This window comes from Trichosurus vulpecula, chromosome 7, assembly GCF_011100635.1.
Source record: "Trichosurus vulpecula isolate mTriVul1 chromosome 7, mTriVul1.pri, whole genome shotgun sequence".
NCBI lineage: Eukaryota > Metazoa > Chordata > Mammalia > Diprotodontia > Phalangeridae > Trichosurus > Trichosurus vulpecula.
In genome coordinates this window covers 16,814,618-16,834,293 of record NC_050579.1, presented here as the reverse complement: position 1 = coordinate 16,834,293, position 19,676 = coordinate 16,814,618, and the positions used below count along the sequence as shown (strand labels likewise).

General features: G+C 39.7%; 1 protein-coding gene across 1 annotated transcript in view; it reads left to right on the top strand.

Moving 5' to 3' along the window:
• Positions 1 to 413: 413 nt before the first annotated feature.
• DGKG (diacylglycerol kinase gamma) overlaps positions 414 to 19,676 on the top strand; it is a 229,009-nt gene continuing 209,746 nt past the window's right edge. The window contains exons 1-4 of the mRNA XM_036768121.1: positions 414 to 814; positions 2,189 to 2,265; positions 14,670 to 14,835; positions 17,365 to 17,571. Coding sequence (XP_036624016.1) covers positions 748 to 814; positions 2,189 to 2,265; positions 14,670 to 14,835; positions 17,365 to 17,571 — 517 coding nt within the window. The 5' untranslated portion in view covers positions 414 to 747. The remainder of the gene's footprint in view (positions 815 to 2,188; positions 2,266 to 14,669; positions 14,836 to 17,364; positions 17,572 to 19,676) is intronic.

The window sequence follows — 19,676 nt, the reverse complement described above, 5'->3', positions numbered from 1 at the left end:
TTTTGTCAGGGAGGCAGCAAGATACATTAGAAAGAACAATGGGCTGAGAGTCCAAGGATCTGAGTTTGAAGCCTGGCTCCATCTCTTACCTCCTGGGTGAATGTGAATAATTCACTTTCATGGCTATGGGTCTCAGTCTCTGCGCCTTCAAAATGAAATGGTCAGATTAGATGAGCCAAGCTCTGCATCCAAGATCCCATAGGGAGATGCTCTATTTTCTTTTCTAATTCCTTGTTACAAGAGACGGCTTGCTGGCAAGGGGAAAGAGGGCGGAACGAGTCTGGAAATAAAATTCATGCCAAAACAATAGGTATCAATAAAAATAAAATTTTTAAAAAGGAAGCAAATGAGATACAAAGAAGGAAGCAGAGAAGTCACTGTGTGACTCTAATTCACTTTTTCCTTCCTCTTAGACAGGGAAGAGCCAAGATTCTGGGTCCCTAGTGGAGTTGTTGCAGAGTTCTTCCATGGAATTTACCTTGACAGTGGTTAGCAAGATGGTACCCGAGGAGTAGCAAGAGAAGACAAGAGAGTACCTCTCTTCTGGTGGTGGGCTAAGAGATGCCCCTTGCAGCTGGGATCAAGGAGAGGTAATGGAAATAACAAGACCCAGAACGTAGCGATCACTGCATCGGAGCAATGAACGCTGGTGAAGCTTAAGATCAAAGGAACAATTTGAGGCCAGCTACTCCGTCCCCCTCCATTCCAGCAGTGGTCACTTGCATTCTTCAAGGATTTACCTGAAAGATGAGTGATGGGTTGTGGATCTCCCTCAGTCCCAAGGAATTTAATCAACTCCAGAAATACTCAGAATGTGAGTATCCTGATTAAGTTACATGGGGATAGAGGTATCTCTTGTTTGGGGAAGGCTGTCATTGGGGATAGAGGTATCTCTTGTTTGTGGCTGTCATTGGGAATAGAAGTATCTCTTGTTTGGGGCTGTCATTGCGGATAGAGGTATCTCTTGTCTGGGGAAGGCTGTCATTGGAAAATTGAACAGTAGAGAGAGACACAGGTGGTGGAGGGGTTAGAGGGCTGGCCTTGGAGTCAATAAGTTCTTGGATTGAGTCCTGTCTCTAACACATAATCATTGGATGACCATGGACAAATCATTACTTATGGTCCCCAAGAAATTCTCAAGGACAGTGAGTTACAGAGAAGATGCCTTATCACTGGTGTGACCCCTTCCAGAGCAAAAGGCAGATTTCAACTTGATGTGGAAGAAAAAAATATACTCACAATCAGACCTCTCCAGGAGTGGAAGAGATTCCAGAGAAAGTAGGATGATAAATCCGGAGTTGGAAGGGACCTTAGAGAATATCTCTTCCAACCCCTTATTTTACATAAAAGGCAACCGAATGTTCTTTCTCCACCATGCAGCCTCTGATGATGGATTCCCTCCTTGAGCCAAAGCTGGATAGGGGTCAGATGCCTATCAGAGCTGATGTGGAGAGCTTCCTCCTTTAGGTCCATACTCTGATGGGGATTCAGGATTCTGAAATGGCCTTAGCACAAGAAACTTCTATGTATTAACAAAACAAAATAAAACAACATTTTAAAATAGGTTCTTCCTTTCTGTTCAAATATCCATTCTTTTTTGGTAACATTTTTATTTTAATGTCATGGGCACAGAGAGATCCTGGGCCAGAGGTCTCTAACTTTTTTTGTTTCATGGAAATTCAGCTGTCAAAATATTTTTATTAAAAGTTCACTGATTTCAGATTAAGTACCCCTATCCTAGTGGGACCAGGAGTTATTATGGTTGGATCCAATCAATCAACAAATAGGGATTTATTAAATACCCACTCTGTGGCAGGCATTGAGCCAAGCACGGGGAAGATGAAGACCAAATGAACCCAGCCTTATTTTCAGAGAACTCTTGGTTCTTTTAATACATATTTATTAAACACCTACTATGTACTAGACACTATGCTAAGTGCTGGGGATTCAAATGCAAAAGTGATACAGTCCCCATTTATCTAGCTATTCTGGCTTGTTATCTGAGGGAACTGGCATGCTATCTATCTTGAGAAGTTGGCATTCTTTTGGAAGAAATAACATTTGCATGTATAGATATCTACAGAGTTGCTACAAAGGAAATCTTGGAGTAGAGGTGCTAACAACCAAAAGGCTCCAGGAATTGGGGCTCCTGCTAATTTCCCCTAATCAATGGGTTTTGTCTCCCTAGATTCTACCAAGAAGTTAAAAGATGTCTTGGAAGAGTTTTACAGGACTGAGCAGAAAGAAAAGTATGACCCTGAACTGGTAAGAAGCTTTCAATTGAATTTTTAAATAAAACTTTTTTTAAGACCATATTTGTGATTTCATTAATGTAGGGAACTCTCAGAGAAGAAGCTCCATCCACCAATACAGGTCACAGATCAGCATACCTTATAGACTTGGAGAGTCCTTTACAACACTTAAGAGGTTGAGTGATTTCGTTCCCATCTCCTCCTGTGCTTATGTAGCTGCAAGGAAGGCAGGTATCTGTGGTTCTAGGGGGCAGGAGGGGTGGGAGCAGTAAATACTTGGAGAATCAGGAAGTGGCCTCAAGGCTGGTGTATATTATCTGGTGGTTCAGCAGATGGTTTTCTGAGTGGGGCTCATGAAAGCAGTAATTGCCAGGGCTGTACCTCCCTCTCAGGGCTTTAGGGGTACCCTGAGTGATTTGGGGTGTCTCTTCTCTAATGCCATTGGCTTTGTTCCCCTCTCCCATTGGCAGCTACCAGTGTGATTGGCACCCCAGCTCCATTTAGCTACTAATATCAATTTCCTTTAAATACATAGCAAGAACAAAAGTACAAACCTTTGCCCCCAACATTTTGAGCTCACATTCCCTCTATCTCATCATAGTCTCTAGTAAAAATGGACTTGCTCTTTGCTGAGTTATTACATAGTGTTGGTGCCATACAGCTCATGTCCAAATTCAGCCTCTCTTCTACGGGTATCCCTGTCTTAGCTATCACTGGGTTGGGTTCCAAAGGCATTCCTTGCTCCGCAGAGTATCATTGTTGGGCTGGCCGCAAGGCCTTCCAGAATCCCAGAGCCCTGGATCTCTTGACCTGTTCAAACCATAAGATCAGAGTCTCCAGATTTATCTCTTTAACACAAAATGAAAGGACAAACATCAAGACAAAAGAGGAGAGGCCCATCTCCACAGGGAGGACCACGTATTGGTCTAAAAGGGGAGATCACCCAAGGCCTGTCCCGTTACAGAATCATCTCTCATTAGATACCATCAGCCAAGGAGTCAAATCAAGAGAGAGCAGCCAAATAGAATCAATGATCGAGGTTCTGGTCCCTGGCTTTTTGAAGGCCATGACCCCCCCAACCCCAGCCCTGCCACCCTAGTTCCAGCTACACCACCAATTGAAAAGGTTTCTCCTTACCACTTAGTAAGCAGACCAGAACCAGTTACAGTGATTACACATGCTCAAGCATCTTCAAGACATCTCTTTTCCATCATCATCACAACTCTCCTAGAAGCAGGCTCTTCAGCCTCTCCACCTGGGGCGAAATCCTCAGAGGCATTCTGTGCTCAGACCATTCCCTGTTACACTTAGATCAAGCCTCAATCTGCCTCTTGGCAACTTTGATGCATGGCCTAGAGCAAGGGTGGGGAACCTAAAGCCCTGAGGTCACATGTGGCCCTCTAGGTCCTCAAGGACCTTAAGTCCTTTGTCAAAGGGTCACACTTTAGGACCTGGAGGGCCACATGTGGCCTTCAGGCTGCAGGTCCCCCACCCCTGACCTAGAGTATAGGGATGTGACCCTCAATCTAGGGAGAGATTCTAAACCTGTAGTACATTTTACAGATGAGGAAGATTAAGGCAAACAGGGTAAAGTGATTTGCTCAGGGTCACATAACTTAGGAAGAGTTTGAAGCTGGATTTGAACTCAGGAAGATGAGTCTTCCTGATTCCAAACCCAGTGCTCTATCTATCACACCACCTAACTGTCCCAGGGGTTGCAGATATGAGCCTAAACTAGGTATTCTTCAGCATTTGTGTGTATGGATCCCTTTGTCGGTCTGGTGAACCCTATAGAACCTCTCTCAGAATTGTGTTAAATTCATAAAATAAAATATATCAGATTACAAAGAAAACCCATTTTATTGAAATACAGTTATCAGTTTGTTAAGAAGCTCATAGACTCCAAGTTAAAAACCCCAGGCAAAGAGACCTATTTGGTTCATTAGGGAGCTGGTCAAGAAATCCGTTTAAAGCTGTATGTTCAAGAGATAAAAGCAGAGGGAATAAGTGAGAATGAATCCCCAAAGTGACGTGATCCTGTGAGAGCAGGTTTGGAGAACTGAAGACTAATGTGCACTGAGACCTACACCAAGCTCCAAAAATCTTTTCCAAAGCACTCTCTGGGCAAATGGAAGATGAAGAAAGGGATGGAGCCTCTGCTGGGAATGGATGAAAAGGCAGCAAAAAGGCAGAGGAGAAGCTTTGCTTCTGTTTCCTTCACCAAGATGGAGAAAGTTATATCCAGGGAGACTTCAAAAAGAAGAGGAAAGTAAACACCAAGCTAGCTATGCTCCAGGAGTTGTCTTCTTGCCCAGATGACAGAAATCTCAGCTGGATGAAACATTAACTTTTGTATGTAACTGGGGAGTCACCATCAGGGGTTTCATAGAATCATGGTGGATAAGTGAGAGGTGTCAGTGGGTTGGAAGGGCGAGAATATTACTCCTATCTTCCAAAAGAGAAGAAGGTGAATTTCTTCAACTAGATGCTGATGCTGTTGGCTTCAATTCTTGATAAAATTCTAAAGTGGATTTACTAAAGGGATGACTTGAAAAGGCTCAGAAATGGAGACAGTGATTGTGGAGAGTCAGCATGGGTCCTCTAAGACTGAGTCATCACAGACACCCTGTCAGCCATCAAATTGTGTCATTTTTATAGTCACAGCATCTCTCAGGTGCCTCCCCTTCTCTCTATATACATTCCCTTATCATCTCTATCTTGGACTATTTTTTTTGGTGGTTTAACTCTGTCTTCTGTTTATTTCCATTTCTGGCTGTATTTCAGTGGTTGTATTGGTATTCAGATTTAGTGGGAAAGCAGCCGAGCTGCCCAGTACATTTTTTAAAAATAATATTTTATTTTTTCCCCAGTTACATGTAAAGGTGATTTTCAAAATTCATTTTTTACACTTCAATTACATGTAGAGATAGTTTTCAACATTCATTTTTGTAAGCTTTTGAGTTCAAATTTTTCCCCCCCTCCTTTCCCTCCCCCCATGCCAGCAAGAAATCTGATATAGGTTATATATGTACAATTATGTTAAACGTATTTCCACATTAGTCATGTTGTGAAAGAAGGATCAGAACAGAAAGGAGAAACCACAACAAAGAGAAAACAAAAAACAAAAAAAGCAAAAATAGTATGCTTCGATCTGCATTTTGGACTCCATAGTTCTTTCTTTGGATGTGGTTAACATTTTTCATCACAAGTTTTTTGGAATTATCTTGGATCATTGTATTGCTAAGAAGAGCTAAGTCTATCGAAGTTGGTCATTGCACAATGTTGCTGTTACTGTGTACAATGTTCTGCTAGTTTGCTCACTTCACTCAGATCAGTTCATGTAAGTCTTTCCAGGTTTTTCTGAAATCTGCCTGCTCATCATTTCTTATAGCACAATGGTATTCCATTATATTCATTTACCACAACTTGTTCAGCCATTCCCCAATTGATGGGCATGCCCTCAATTTCCAATTCTTGGGCACCACAAAAAGAGTTGCTATAAATACTTTTGTACATGTGGGTCCTTTTCCCTTTTTTATGTTCTCTTTGGGATACAGACCTAGGAGTGGTATTTCTGGATCAAAGGATATGCAGTTTTATGGGCCTTTGAGCATAATTCCAAATTGTTCTCCAAAATGGTTGGATCAGCTCACAACCCCACCAACAATGCCTTAGTTTTCCAATTTTCCCATATCATCTTCAACATTTATCATTTTCCTTTTTTGTCATATTAGCCAATCTGATACATGTGATGTCAAACCTCAGAGTTGTTTTAATTTGCATTTCTCTAATTAATAGTGATTTATTTTTTCAGATGACTATTGATAGCTTTAATTTCTTCATCTTAAAACTGCCTGTTCATATCCTTTGACAACAAAGTTCATTTTTTCAAAAATTTTGAATTCCAAATTGTCTTTCTCCCTCCCTACCTCCACTCTTTCTGAAAGAGTAAGCAATTTGATGCAGGTTATACATGTTCAATCATGCAAAACATATTACCATATTAGTTATGTTGTGAAAGAAGACTCAAAAGGAAAAAACATGAAAAAAATACAAAAAATGGAAAATAGTATGCTTTAATCTGCATTCAGATACCATCAGTTCTTTCCCTGGAGGTGGATAGCATTTTTCATCAGGAGTCCTTTGGAATCGACATGGATCATTGTATTGCTGAGAATAGCTAAGTCATTCACAACTGATCATTGTACAATAATGCTGTTACTAAGCACAATGTTCTCCTGGTTCTGTTTACTTCACTTTGCATCAGTTCATATAACTCTTTGCAAGTTTTTCTGAAATCTCCCTGTTCATCATTTCTTATAGCACAGTAATATGCCATTACAAACATACGCTACAATTTGTTCAGCCATTCACCAACTCATGGGCATCCTCTCAATTTTCAATTCTTTGCCACTACAAAAAGAGTGGCAATAAATATTTTTGTACAAATAGATCATTTCGCCCCCTTTTTGCTCTCTTTAAAATACAGACCTTGTAGTGGTATTGCTGGATCAAAGGGTATGCACAGTATTATAGCTCTCTGGGCACAGTTCCAAATTGCTTTCCAGAATGGTTGGCCGAGTTCACAAGTCCACCAATAGTACCTTAGGGTCCCAATTTTCCCATATTTATTGTTTTCCTTTTCTGTCATGTTAGCCAATGTGATAGTTATGAAGTAGTAGCTCAGAGTTGCTTTAATCTGCAATTCTCTAGTCAATAGTGATTTGAGCATTTGTATATGACTAGAGTTAGCTTTGATTTCTTCATCTGAAAACTGCCTATTCATGCCCTTTGACTACTTATCAATTGGAGAATGACTTGTATCCTTATAAATTTGAATCAGTTCTCTATTTATTTGAGAAATGAGGCCTTTATCAGAGACACATGCTGTAAAAATTGGTTCCCAACTTTTGGCTTTCCTTCTAATCTTGGTTGCATTGGCTTTGTTTGTGCAAAACGTTTTTAATTTAATATAATCAAAATTGTCCATTTTACATCTAGTAATGTTCTCTTTCTCTTGTTTGGTCATAAACTCTTCCCTTCTCCATAGATCTGACAGGTAAACTATTCCTTGCTTTTTTAATTTGCTTATGGAATCACCCTAAAGGGAGATTTAGACATAAATGTCTAAATTGTGTACCCATTTTGACCGTATCTTGGCATACAGTGTAAGATATTGGTCTATACATAGTTTCTGTTAAATTGTTTTCCAGTTTTCCCGGCAGATTTTGCAAATAGTTCTCGTCCCAAAAGCTGGGGTCTTTGGGTTTATCAAACACTAGATTACTGTGGTCATTCACTACTGAGTCTTATGTACCTAATCTATTCCACTGATCCACCACCCTATTTCTTAGTCAGTACCAGATACTTTTGATGATTACTACTTTATAATACAGCTTGAGATCTGGAAGTGGTAGGCCACCTTCCTTCATATTTGTTTTCATTAATCTCCTTGATATTCTTAACTTTTTGTTCTTCCAGATTAATTTTGTTATGATTTTTTTCTAGCTCTATAAAATAATTTTTGGTAATTTGATTGGAATGGCACTGAATAAGTAAATTAATTTAGCAAGAATTATCATCTTTATTATATTGGCTCAGACTACCCATAAGTAATTCATATTTTTCCAATTGTTTAGATCTGACTTTATTTGTGTGAAAAGTGTTTTGTAACTGTGTTCATATAGTTCCAGGGTTTGTCTTGGCACATAGACTCCCAAGTATTTTATGTTGTCTACAGTTATTTTAAAAGAATTTCTCTTTCTCTCTCTTGCTGTTGAGTATTATATGGTAATATATAGAAATGCTGATGATTTATGTGGGTTTATTTTATATCCTGCAACTTTGATAAAGTCATTAATTATTTCAATGAGTTTTTTATGTGGTTCTCTAGGATTCTCCAAGTACATCATCATATCATCTGCAAAGAGTGATAATTTTGTTTCCTCACTGCCTATTCTAATTCTTTCATTTTGTTCTTATCTTATTGCTATAGCTAACATTTCTAGGACAATATCGAATAATAGTGGTGATACTGGGCACCCTTACTTCACTCTCATCTTACTGGGAAGGGTTTTAGTTTTTCCCCATTACAGATAATGCTTGCTGATGGCTTTAGGTAGATACTACTTATCCTTTTAAGGAAAGCTCCATTTGTTCCTAACTTCTCTGCTGTTTTTAATGGGAATGGGTGTTATATTTTATCAAAAGCTTTTTCTGCATCTACTGAGATAATCATATTATTTCTGGTGGTTTTGTTATTTATATGGTCAATTATGCTGATAGTTTTCCTAATACTGAACAAACCCCACATTCCTACTATAAATCCCACCTGGTCATAATATATGATCCTTGTGATATATTGCTATAATCTCCTTGCTAGTATTTTATTTATGATTTTTGTATCAATATTTGTTAGGGAAATTGGTCTATATTTTTTCCCTGTGTTTTGGTTCTTCCTGGTGTCTTGGTACCGCCTTTGTGTCATAAAAGGAATTTGATGGGATTCCTTCACCCATTTTCCCAAATAGTTTATATAGTATTGGAATTAATTATTCTTTAAATGTTTGGTAGAATACACTTGTGAACCTGTCTGGCCCTGGGGAATTTTTCTTAGCAATTTTATTGGTGGCTTGTTCAGGTTTTTTCTAAGACTGGGTATTTTAAGTATTCTATTTCCTCTTCTGTTAATCTGGGTAATTTATATTTTTGTAAATACTCATCCATTTCAGTTAGGTTGTCAGATTTATTGACATACAATTGGGCAAAATAGCTCCTAATAATTGCTTTTATTTCCTCTTCATTGGTGGTGAAGTAACCCTTTTTATTTTTGATACTGGTAATTTGGTTTTCTTCTTTTTTTAAAAAAAATTAAATTATCAATGATTTATCTATTTTACTGTTTTTTTTCATAAAACCAACTCTTAGTTTTATTTATTAATTTAATAATTTTCTTACTTTTAATTTCATTAATCTCTCCTTTGATTTTTCAGGTTTTCCAATTTGTGTTTAATTGGGGATTTTTAATTGGAGAATTTAATTTAATTTAATTTTTAATTTAATTTAATTTTTAATTTAATGATTTTCTTACTTTTAATTTCATTAATCTCTCCTTCAATTTTTCAGGTTTTCCAATTTGTGTTTAATTGGGGATTTTTAATTTGTTCTTTTTCTAGTTTTTTTTTTTTTAGCTGAACGATCAATTCGTTTATCTGGTCTTTTCTCTATTTTTTTGTATAAGCACTTAGAGATAGAAAATTTCTCCTAACTACTGCTTTGGCTATATCCCATAAGTTTGGGTATGTTGTCTCATTGTTATCATTTTCTTTGATGAAATTATTGATTGATTCTATGATTTGTTCTTTGACCCACTCATTCTTTAGGATTAAATTATTTAGTTTCCAATTAATTTTCCATCTATCTTTCCATGGCCCTTTATTAAATGTAATTTTTTTACATCATGATCCGAAGTGGATGCATTTAATATTTCTGCCTTTCTGCATTTGATTGTGAGGATTTTTATGACCTAATACATGCTCAGTTTTTGTGTAGGTGTTATATACTGCTGAGAAAAAGGTATATTCTTTTTATCCCACTTCAATTTTCTCCAAAGGTCTATCACAGCTAATTTTTCTAAAATTGTATTCTATTCTATCCTTAACTTTATTTTTTATTTTGTGGTTAGATTTATCTAGTTCTAAGAGGGGAAAGTTTAGGTCCCCCACTACTGTAGTTTTACTGTCAGTTTCCTTCTGTAAGTCATTTAACTTCTCCTTGAGAAATTTGGATGCTATACCAGTGGGTGTATATATGTGTAATGTTGGTATTGCTTCATTGTCTATGGTACCTTTTAGCAGAATGTAGTTTCCTTCCTTATCTCTTTTAATTAGATCTGTTTTTGCTTTTGCTTTGTCTGGGATCATGATTGCTACCCCCTGCTTTTTTTTACTTCAATCGAATTCTTCTTCAGTCTTTTAGCTGCACTCTCTGCTTCAAACGTTTTTCTTGTAAATGACATATTGTAGAATTCTGTTTTTTTTTTAATCCACTCTGCTATCTACTTCTGTTTTATGGGTAAGTTCATCCCTTTTACATTCACAGTTATGATTACTAACTGTGTTTTTCCTTCCATCCTATTTTCCCCCTGTTAATACTTTTTTCTCTCTCTTCTTTCACCCTCTCCCTCCTCACCAGTGTTTTGCTTCTGACCATTGCTTCCCTCAATCTTCCCTCCCTTCTATCAGGCCCCCTCCTTTTCTTGTCCAACTCCCCTCCAAATTCCCTATAGGGTAAGATAGATTTCTATACCTGACTGAATGTGGATGTTAGCCCCTCTTTGAGCAAATTCTGATGAGAGTAGGGTTCAAGGGATGCTCACTCCTCTCCTTCTCTCTCTCCCCTGTAATAGGTCTTTCATTTTTGTGTGAGATAATTTACTCCATTCTACCTTTCCCTTATATGTTCTCTCAGTGCTCATCCTTAAATTTTTTACATCATCCCATCAAAGTCAACTTATACCCATACCCTCCATCTATGTATACTCCTTCTAACTGCCTTAATAATGATGCAGTTCTCAAGAGTTACAAATATCATCTTTCCAAATAGGATTGCAAACAGATTAATCTTATTGAATAGCTTATGTTTTCTCTTTGCTGATTTCCTTTTTATGCTTCTCTTGAAATTCTTTTTTTTGTTTGTTTTTTTTTTGCTTTTTGGCAGGGCAATTGGGGTTAAGTGACTTGCCCAAGGTCACACAGCTAGTACAAGTGTCAAGTGTCTGAGGCCGGATTTGAACTCAGGTCCTCCTGACTCCAGGGCCGGTGCTCTACTTACTGCGCCACCTAGCTGCCCCTTCCTCTTGAAATTCTTATACTTAAAATTGAATTTTCTGTTTACCTCTGTTCTTTTTATCAGGAATGTTTGGAAATCCCCCATTTCATTGAATATCCATTTTTCCCCACGCTCAGTTTTGCTGGATGGTTGATAGTTGTAATCCTAGTTCCTTTGCCTACCAGAATATCATATCCCAAGCCCTCTGATCCTTTAATGTAGAAGCTGCTGAATCCTGTGTAATCCTGACTATGGCTCCCCAATATTTGAATTGTTCCTTTCTAGCTGCTTGCAGTATTTTCTCCCTGACCTGAGAGTTCTGGAATTTGGCTATAGTATTCCTGTGAGCTTTTATTTGGGGATCTCTTTCAGGAGGTCAGTGGATTCTTTAGTTATTATTTTACCTTCTGGTTCTAGGATATCAGAGCAGTTTTCCTTAATAATTTCCTGAAAGATGCTGCCCAGGCTCTTTTTTATCATGGCTTTCAGGTAGTCCAACAGGTGGTCTCTCCTGGATCTATTTTCCAAATCAGGGGTTTTTCTAATGAGATAATCCACATTTTCTTCTATTTTTTTTTCATTCTTTTGATTTTGTTTGATTGATTCATGGTGTCTCACGGAGTCATTAGCTTCCACTTAACCAATTCTAATTTTTAAGGAATTATTTTCTTCAGTGAGTTTTTGTACCCTTTTAAAAAGTTATTTTCTTTGGTGGAGTTTCGGATATCTTTTTCCATTTTTTGTGCTTCCTTTACCAAGCTGTTGACTCTTTTTTCATGATTCTCTTACATCATTCTCATTTCTTTTCCCAATTTTTCTTCTGTGTTTTTTATTTGGTTTTTAAAATCCTTTTTGAACTTTTCTAGGAGCTCTTTTTGGGTCTGAGACCAATTCATATTTCTCTTTGAGGCTTCACATCTAGCTTTTTTACCTTGTTGTCCTCTTCTGAGTTTGTGTTTTGATCTTCCCTGTCTCCATAGTAGCTTTCTACAGGTCATAGGGTTTTTTGTTCATTTTCCAGCCTATTTTGTGACTCTTAAAGTTGAGCTCTGCTTGTGGGGTAAGGGGGCACAGCTTCTTGAGCTGGAAACCAGGGATCTGCCCACTGGCCTGCTGCATTAGAGTCTCTGGGCATAGATGTTCACCTGGTGTGCTAGGACCTCTGAGGCTGGCAGATTGCTTGCTGTGTGTGGGCTGGAAGCCTCACAACTGGCCCCTTATGCTGCCAGCCAGAGCCATGGGAGCCCTGTTGCTAATTTGTGCTGGGGCTAGGGAACTCCTGCTGGCTTGTCCAGACACTGACTGTGCTGGGCTGCTCTCCTCTTTTACCTGAGTGGAACAGACCTTTCCTGCAGTTTTCTTTAAGTTATCTTCATCTGGAAAGTCATTTCACTCTGTCCTTTTGTAAGCTGTGCTGCTCCAGAATTCATTTTGAGGTGTGGTTAAAAGTCGTTTGGAGGGGAATTTGGGGGAGCTCAGACAAGTTCCTGCATTTTCTTTGCCAGCTCAGCACTATCTTGGACTGTTGCTATAACCTCCTAATTCTCTCCCCCTCCACTCCATCCTCTACATGGCTGCCAAAATGATTGTATTTTCTTGCTTGTTCGTTTTAAGTGATTTTCCTAAGACTCAAGTCTGACCCTATCACTCCCCTGATCAGTAAATGACAATGGCTCCCTGTTACCTCTAGGATCAAATATAAACCAATCTGACAGCCCTTCACAATCAGCCTTATTGCACATCACTCCTTTTCACTCACTCTAGTACAGCCAAACTGGCTTGTTTCATTTCATGTACACTTCAGTTTCATTCTCCGTACCTTGGCCCTGGCTATTCCCCACATCTGAAATGAACTCCCTCCCATCACCTCTTTCTTCTTCATTTCTAGTTTCCTTCAAAGTTCAGCTCAAATATTTCCTTCTACAGGAAGCTTTTCCTGATCCCCCTGCCAAAAAAACTGCTAGTGGCCTCCTCAAAAATTTCCTTGGGTTTCTTTTGTTTCTATTTTTAATCCACCTATATATGCATACATTGTCTTTCCCAATAAAATATAAGTTCCCTGAAGGCAAGGGCTATTTCATTTTTGTCTTTGTCTCCTAATCCATTAGATTATGAACTCCATGAGGGCAGGAGCCATCTTTTATATTTCTTTTTGTGTCCCCAGCTAAGCAGAGTGCCTGGATTATAATAGGTGCTTAATAAATCCTAATTGACTGATGGTATTATTAAGTGCTTGGCACGTAATGGGCATTTAATAAATGTTTGTTAATTGACTAACTAGGCATTTCTGTGTGATAACAAAGCTAGTAAATCAGAGAAATACCATGGGCATAAAACTTCGGGATTTCAGCAATGCTTTTGACAAAATCTCCCACAATATCCTTGTGGACAAAAATGGAACAATATCTACTGGATAATAGCATAATTAGACGGATTTGGCTGAACAACTGGACCAAAATAATGGAGTTTGTTGAGTAGAAGTGGTAACTTGTTCAGATCTATGCTTATTTTTCATAGCCTCTATGTCCCCAAATGTTTCTTATCTAATTTATGCTATGGCTGTATCATGTGTTTTGTAAAACTCTCCTCTATCCTCCATTCCATTTCAGTCCCATATGTCTCACCTGACTTGTACCCCTTCCCACCTTTTTCCAGAATCATCTTTCCTTTATGTTCTACCTTTCGCTCTTTTATCTTTTCTATCCATCTCTTTTCATGTACATAGATCATAGATACAATATTGGAATGAGCTTCAAAGATTATCCAGTCAAACCTTCTTTGAGGAAACAAGCCAAGTTCTGACAGTGTCAACTCCCTACTCAGTAAAATCCAGTGGCTCCCTAATGCCTTCAGGATCAAATATAAAATCCTCTCTTTGGCTTTTAAAGTCCTTCATCACCTGGGCCCTTCCTGCCTCTCCAGTCTCCTTCCACTTTATTCCCTTTCACATACTCTATGATCTAGTGACACTGGCCTCCTTCCCGGCTTTTCCCCACATAAGATGTTCCTTCCCAGATTCCATACATTTTCCACAGCTGTCCCCCATGACTGGAATTCTCCCCCTCCTCATTGCCACCTCCTGGCTTTCCTCAAACATTAGCTCAAATAACACTTTCTTCAAGAGACTGCCCCCCCTTTAATAATAGTAGCTCACCTTGAGTAGCTCCCTTTAACACTGTACATCTCTTGGATATATATCATACACATTGTCTTTCCCACCAGAATATGAGCACCTTGAGGAAGACTGGTTTGGGCTTTTCTTGCTTTCCTGAGCTTAGCACAGTGCCTGGCACACAGTAAGCACTTAATAAATGCTTATTACTTTCCATGATTTGCTGAAGGTAGTAAATGGCAAAACCAGGATTTGAATCCACGTCATCTTACTCTAAACCACCCATCCTTTCCACTGCATGATGTTGGCATTTTTCCTCTTCTTTCCTTTTCTATAACCTTTATCATTTTCCCTTTTCCAACTCATTTATTTCCCTTTATGTCCTTTTCTCTGTCTTTCTTCAGTCTTCCTTTCCCCCTTCATCTCCTCTTCCTCCATCTATCACAATAACAGCCCCTTTTCTTTTCTCCCCTCAGCCCATTGACTATAACAGATTCACAGTCTTCATGAGAACTTACCTGGAGAAGGACATCCCTGATGACCTCTGTAAACATCTTTTCCTGTCCTTCACAAGCAAGAAGTTGAAACAGTCCTCTGAGCCAAAGACGACAAGTTCCAGTGCCCCGCGAGACAGCACCTACGGTAAACACCTTTGAAGGTCCCTGTCTCCTTGTTCCCATACTGGGAAGATGGCTATAGCTATATCTTCTTCTTACTGTGGCACAAAGCCCTGAGATGACTTTCCCAGAGAAGAAAACATGGCCTTCAACACACCCTCCCTTCCCCTAGGGTAGGCTGCATGTCTTTCAATGGAGCTAAGAAAGGCTTCTTCCCACATGGGAGGTAAGTCAGTATGGTCAGAGCAGATGGAGGCAGAAATAGGGCTGGGGAGGCCAGGAAGAGATAGGTCACTTGGTAGCCTGGGCCTCTCCAAACAAAGTAAGTTCTTCCAAGCTATCAAAAATTTAGGGTGAATTACAACAGTAAGGAAAACCAGAGAAGGAAAACCAAGGAAGGCAACCAAGAAGGGAGGTTGAAACACAGCCCCTGCCTTTGAGGAAAAGACAAGGTCAACCTAAGCCCAAATGGGAGATATAGTAACATAGACACAACCCGACCAATCTGTTTAGACTCACCCACCTGGGATAAGTTTTTGTGGATGTGGAGAAGATAAAGGGATGGGCCTAGGGAAGGTTAGAGTGTGGGTATTGACCAGTTGAGGTCACTTTGACTTCTCAATTTACTTCTTCCTTGCCAACAAGACACTGAAAGATACAGGTTTGTAGCAGTAAGGGATGCAGATTTTATTCAAAGAACTTTGTATCATCTGGTTGCTTAACAGAGGACAATACACCAGATACAAGCATCTCCACTGAGACAGAAGAGGCCATTGGACCTGTGACAAGTAAGGGGCTACTGAGAGTGTCCTTGAAGTATAGATAGGGATATACAGATAGGGGTGCAGGATATTCCCTAAGTCATACTGAAGTTTTAAGCATTAAAACTTAATTAAGGTTGTTAAAACGTAAAATTTCATTACAAATACATGCATACATAATTACAGAGAGAGGGTGAGAGAGAGAGAGAGGAAGAAGAGGAGAAGACAGGAGAGAGAGAAGAGAGGGAGGAGAAAGAGAAAGACAGGCAGACAGAGAGACAGAGAGGGGGAGAGAGGGAGAGAGGGAGAAGAGGAAAGGAGAGAGAGAAGAGAGGGAGGAGAAAGAGAAAGACAGGCAGACAGAGAGACAGAGAGGGGGAGAGAGGGAGAGAGGGAGAAGAGGAAAGGAGAGAGAAAAGAGATGGAGGAGAGAGAAATAAAGAGAGATAGACACACAGAGAGAGACAGAGGGAAACAAAGAAAGATAGATGGATAGATAGATATTGGTGTGTGTATTGTGAAATCAATTAGCTGGGAAATAGTAGCATAACTTTGACTTAATTCTTAATTCCAATCAGTGGTATCTGATAATTATATCATTCAGGGGATTGGGCCTATGATTTCTTTGCTATAGGTGATTCCCAATTAAAGAAACAGTATCAATCAATACAGACTCCCACACCTGTTCTGCAGCTTCTAGACTTAGAGTTCCCCAGAGTGTCACAGGGTTAGAATGTATTTAACCCAGTTTTTCCTCATGCTGAAGCCAGTTCCCCATCCACTAGGCACTGCCACCCTTCACCAGTATAAAGTAGCTAAACTTCATTGGAGCCCCTTACCTGGATTATCATCTGCTCCAAGAGCACTTCACCATCCTCACGTGTATGTTTTTTCTTCTATCCAAATTAAGGAAGCAGTTTAGAATAATTGATAGCATACTGATTGACCCTGGAGTCAAGAAGACCTGAGTTCAAGTCCTACTTCTGACATATACTGGCTTTGTGACCCTAGGAAAGTATTTTAACCTCTCTGTGCCCCCCTCCCAAGCAATTCTCTAAGGATACCAATTGCAGAACAGGTACAGACCTATATTGGTGAAGGGAGTTTCCACATTTGGGAGTTCCCTAAAACAATGGAATCACAGGTCTAGGACCCCCAACCAAGTATTATAGATATAAATGTTGGTATTGATATCTCTATAAATATTTAAATAGATTAAATAGATTTAGGTACAAATAGAGACGTAAGTATAGATACATAGGCAGGGGTACATTGCCTGGTTAACAACAGGCTTTCCAAAAACAAGTGACACATTTTAAATTTAATCTGCATTATTAGTATTTTCTCCATCACTTTAAGTCTAGACAATCAACAAAACAATAAATCAAGTGCTTATTTTTAGCTTTTGTTGATTTTCTGAGGTGTAATTCCTCACACTGAAAATTTCATGGTTAGTTCTCAAGAGCCGGTATAAGCTGGCTCCAGCATGCCCTTAATTATAGGCATAGATACAGATAAAGATGTAGGTATAGGTATAGACATGTATCTATCTATGTGATTCATACGTACAAATCTGTGTAAGTACATGTGTATAGTGGGTGTGCTATCAGCCCCTCCTTGGGGTGTACTAGCTCCATGTGGAAAAGAAGTACATCTGATTTATCATGTACTTTTCCCCAGAATCTAGCATGGTACCCTGCACAAAGCAGACTCTTGGTACACACTTCCTGACTTCTCTGGGATGCTCAGCAAATCCTTGGAGAATAACTGATCCTACCCCTTCCCTGGTACAGATGTCAGTGGGAAGCCTCCAGTCTACAGCCCCAGCACACCTGTTGCCGCGTCTCAGAAAGTCATAGGAACCGAGCCCAAAGAGAGTGAGCAGACCGCTCCCTTGCCTTCGGGGCTCAAGAGCGCCAACTTGGAACAAAAGACTCCTCCCCGGCCGAAAGCTGTGTCTTTCTCTATAGATAGCCCCTCACTCCTTCCTCAGGCTCAGAGTGAGTATGTGGTAGTTGTTATTTTTCTTGTTCTCATATTTCCTTGCAGGCTGATTCTGGGTCCATTTGGGGCCTTTAGGAAGATTGACTGGAAGGCAGCAGGAAAGTCTCAGGCTCAGCCTGGGCATCCAGTTTCATGGGCTCAGGAACTGATAGGAGGAGGGCCCTGCCTCAGATCTTCAGCTGACTTGATCGCCTGTTGTTTGTCCTTGTGCAGGGGTGTTACCTGTGGACCCACTGATCCCTCTGTTCCCAAGTCTTCCTTTATGCTCAGTGAAGAAAGAGCAGAACTAAGAATTCACTGTCATCTGAAAGCTTACCTGTAGGTAAAAGGCTGGACCGGTCAAGGAAAGAGAATGTGATTCAGGGGTGAAAACTTTAAAGTCAGGGGACCTGGGTTCAAATCCCGCAGAGGCTGCTTACTTACCTGGGTGGCCTACAGTAAGTCGTCTCACTTCTGTGGCCTCAGTCTCTCCATTTATAAAATGAGAGGGTTGGACTTGATGGTCCTGAGGTCCCGTCAAGCTCTGAATCAATGATCCAATCACTTTCCTCAGGCACAGCAGGCAGTGGAGACCAAGGGAGCACTCTTTAATATTGTTCTTTGCAAATGTCCATGCAAGGAAAAATTAGAATGGACCTTCAAGATGGACACTCTGGAGACCATCCCAAGAAGGATGGCCAAGATGGCAAGGGGCCATAAGCCACATGAAGACCTACTGAAGGAACTAGCAATATTTAGCCAAGATGAGGGAAGACTCAGGGAGGAGAGCGTTCTTGTGTCAAGTATCCCAAGAGCGGTCATGTTAGGAAGGATCTGACCAGCCCAGAGGGCATTAATGGGTAGAAATTACAGAGGCAGATTGAGGTTTGAGATCAGAGGAAAGCTCCTTAACACCTGGAGCTGTCCAAAGGTATAATGGCAAGTCTGTGAAGATGGAGGGTGCCCTCTCACTAGATTCCACTTACTTGTTGGGGAGGTCAGAAGATCCTAGCTGGTCTCAGCACCACAGAGAGAGATAATACTTTTCAAGTACTTAGCATAATGTCCAAGCACAATAAATGCTATATAAATATGTAAAATGCTATTATTTGTAGTTATTGTAATAATTTTATAGTCCTGCCTCTGATAAATACAAACTGTCTAACCTTGGACAAGTCACGAAACTCCTCACTGCCCTTGGCAGCTAAGACTATACATCACAGAGAAGGTGGCAACCTGCATTGGTAGAGGGAGTTTCCTCTTCCAGGAGTGTCTTATGCCATTGAAATCACAGGGCCGGTCCCTCTCCCCTATATTTTGTATAGACTTATATGAACATGGTATCTCCCTAGTTAGAATTTAAGCTTCTTGAGAGCAGGGACTGGGATATTTTATCTTCATATCCCCAGCACCTAACGCAACACCTGGAAGCAGAAGGCACCTTTTAAAATGTTTGTTGATTGACTGACAGGTTGGAAGAATACAAACTAATTGAGGTCAGGGACTGTTATATTCTTCATATTTGTATTCCCAGCACCTAGTAGTGTGCCTAGCACATAGCAGGCATTTAACACATACTTGTTAATTGATTGATTAAAAGGAAGAAGAATTTGTAGTTTCTAAACTGCCCATGGGAAAATTGGAAAACAGTATGGCAGAAACTGGGCATAGACCAATATCTTTCACCACATACCAAAATGAAGTCAAAATGGGTTCATGATTTAGATATAAAGGCCGATACTTTAAACAATTTAGGAGAGCAAAGAATAGTTTACCTGTCAGATTTATGGAGAAGGGAAGAATTTATGACCAAATGAGAGATAGAGAGTGTTACAAAATGCAAAATGGATGATTTTGATTACATTAAATTGAAAAGGTTGTGTACAAACAAAGCCAATGCAACAAAGATTAGGAGGGAAGCAGAAAATTGGGAAAGAATTTTTACAACTAGTGTCTCTGATAAAGGCCTCATCTCTAAAACATACAGGGAACTGAGTCAAATTTATAAGAATACAAGTCATTCCCCAATTGATAAATGGTCAAAGGATATGAACAGGCAGTTTTTAGAGGAAGAAATTAAAAATATCTATAGGCATATGAAACAATGCTCTAAATCACTACT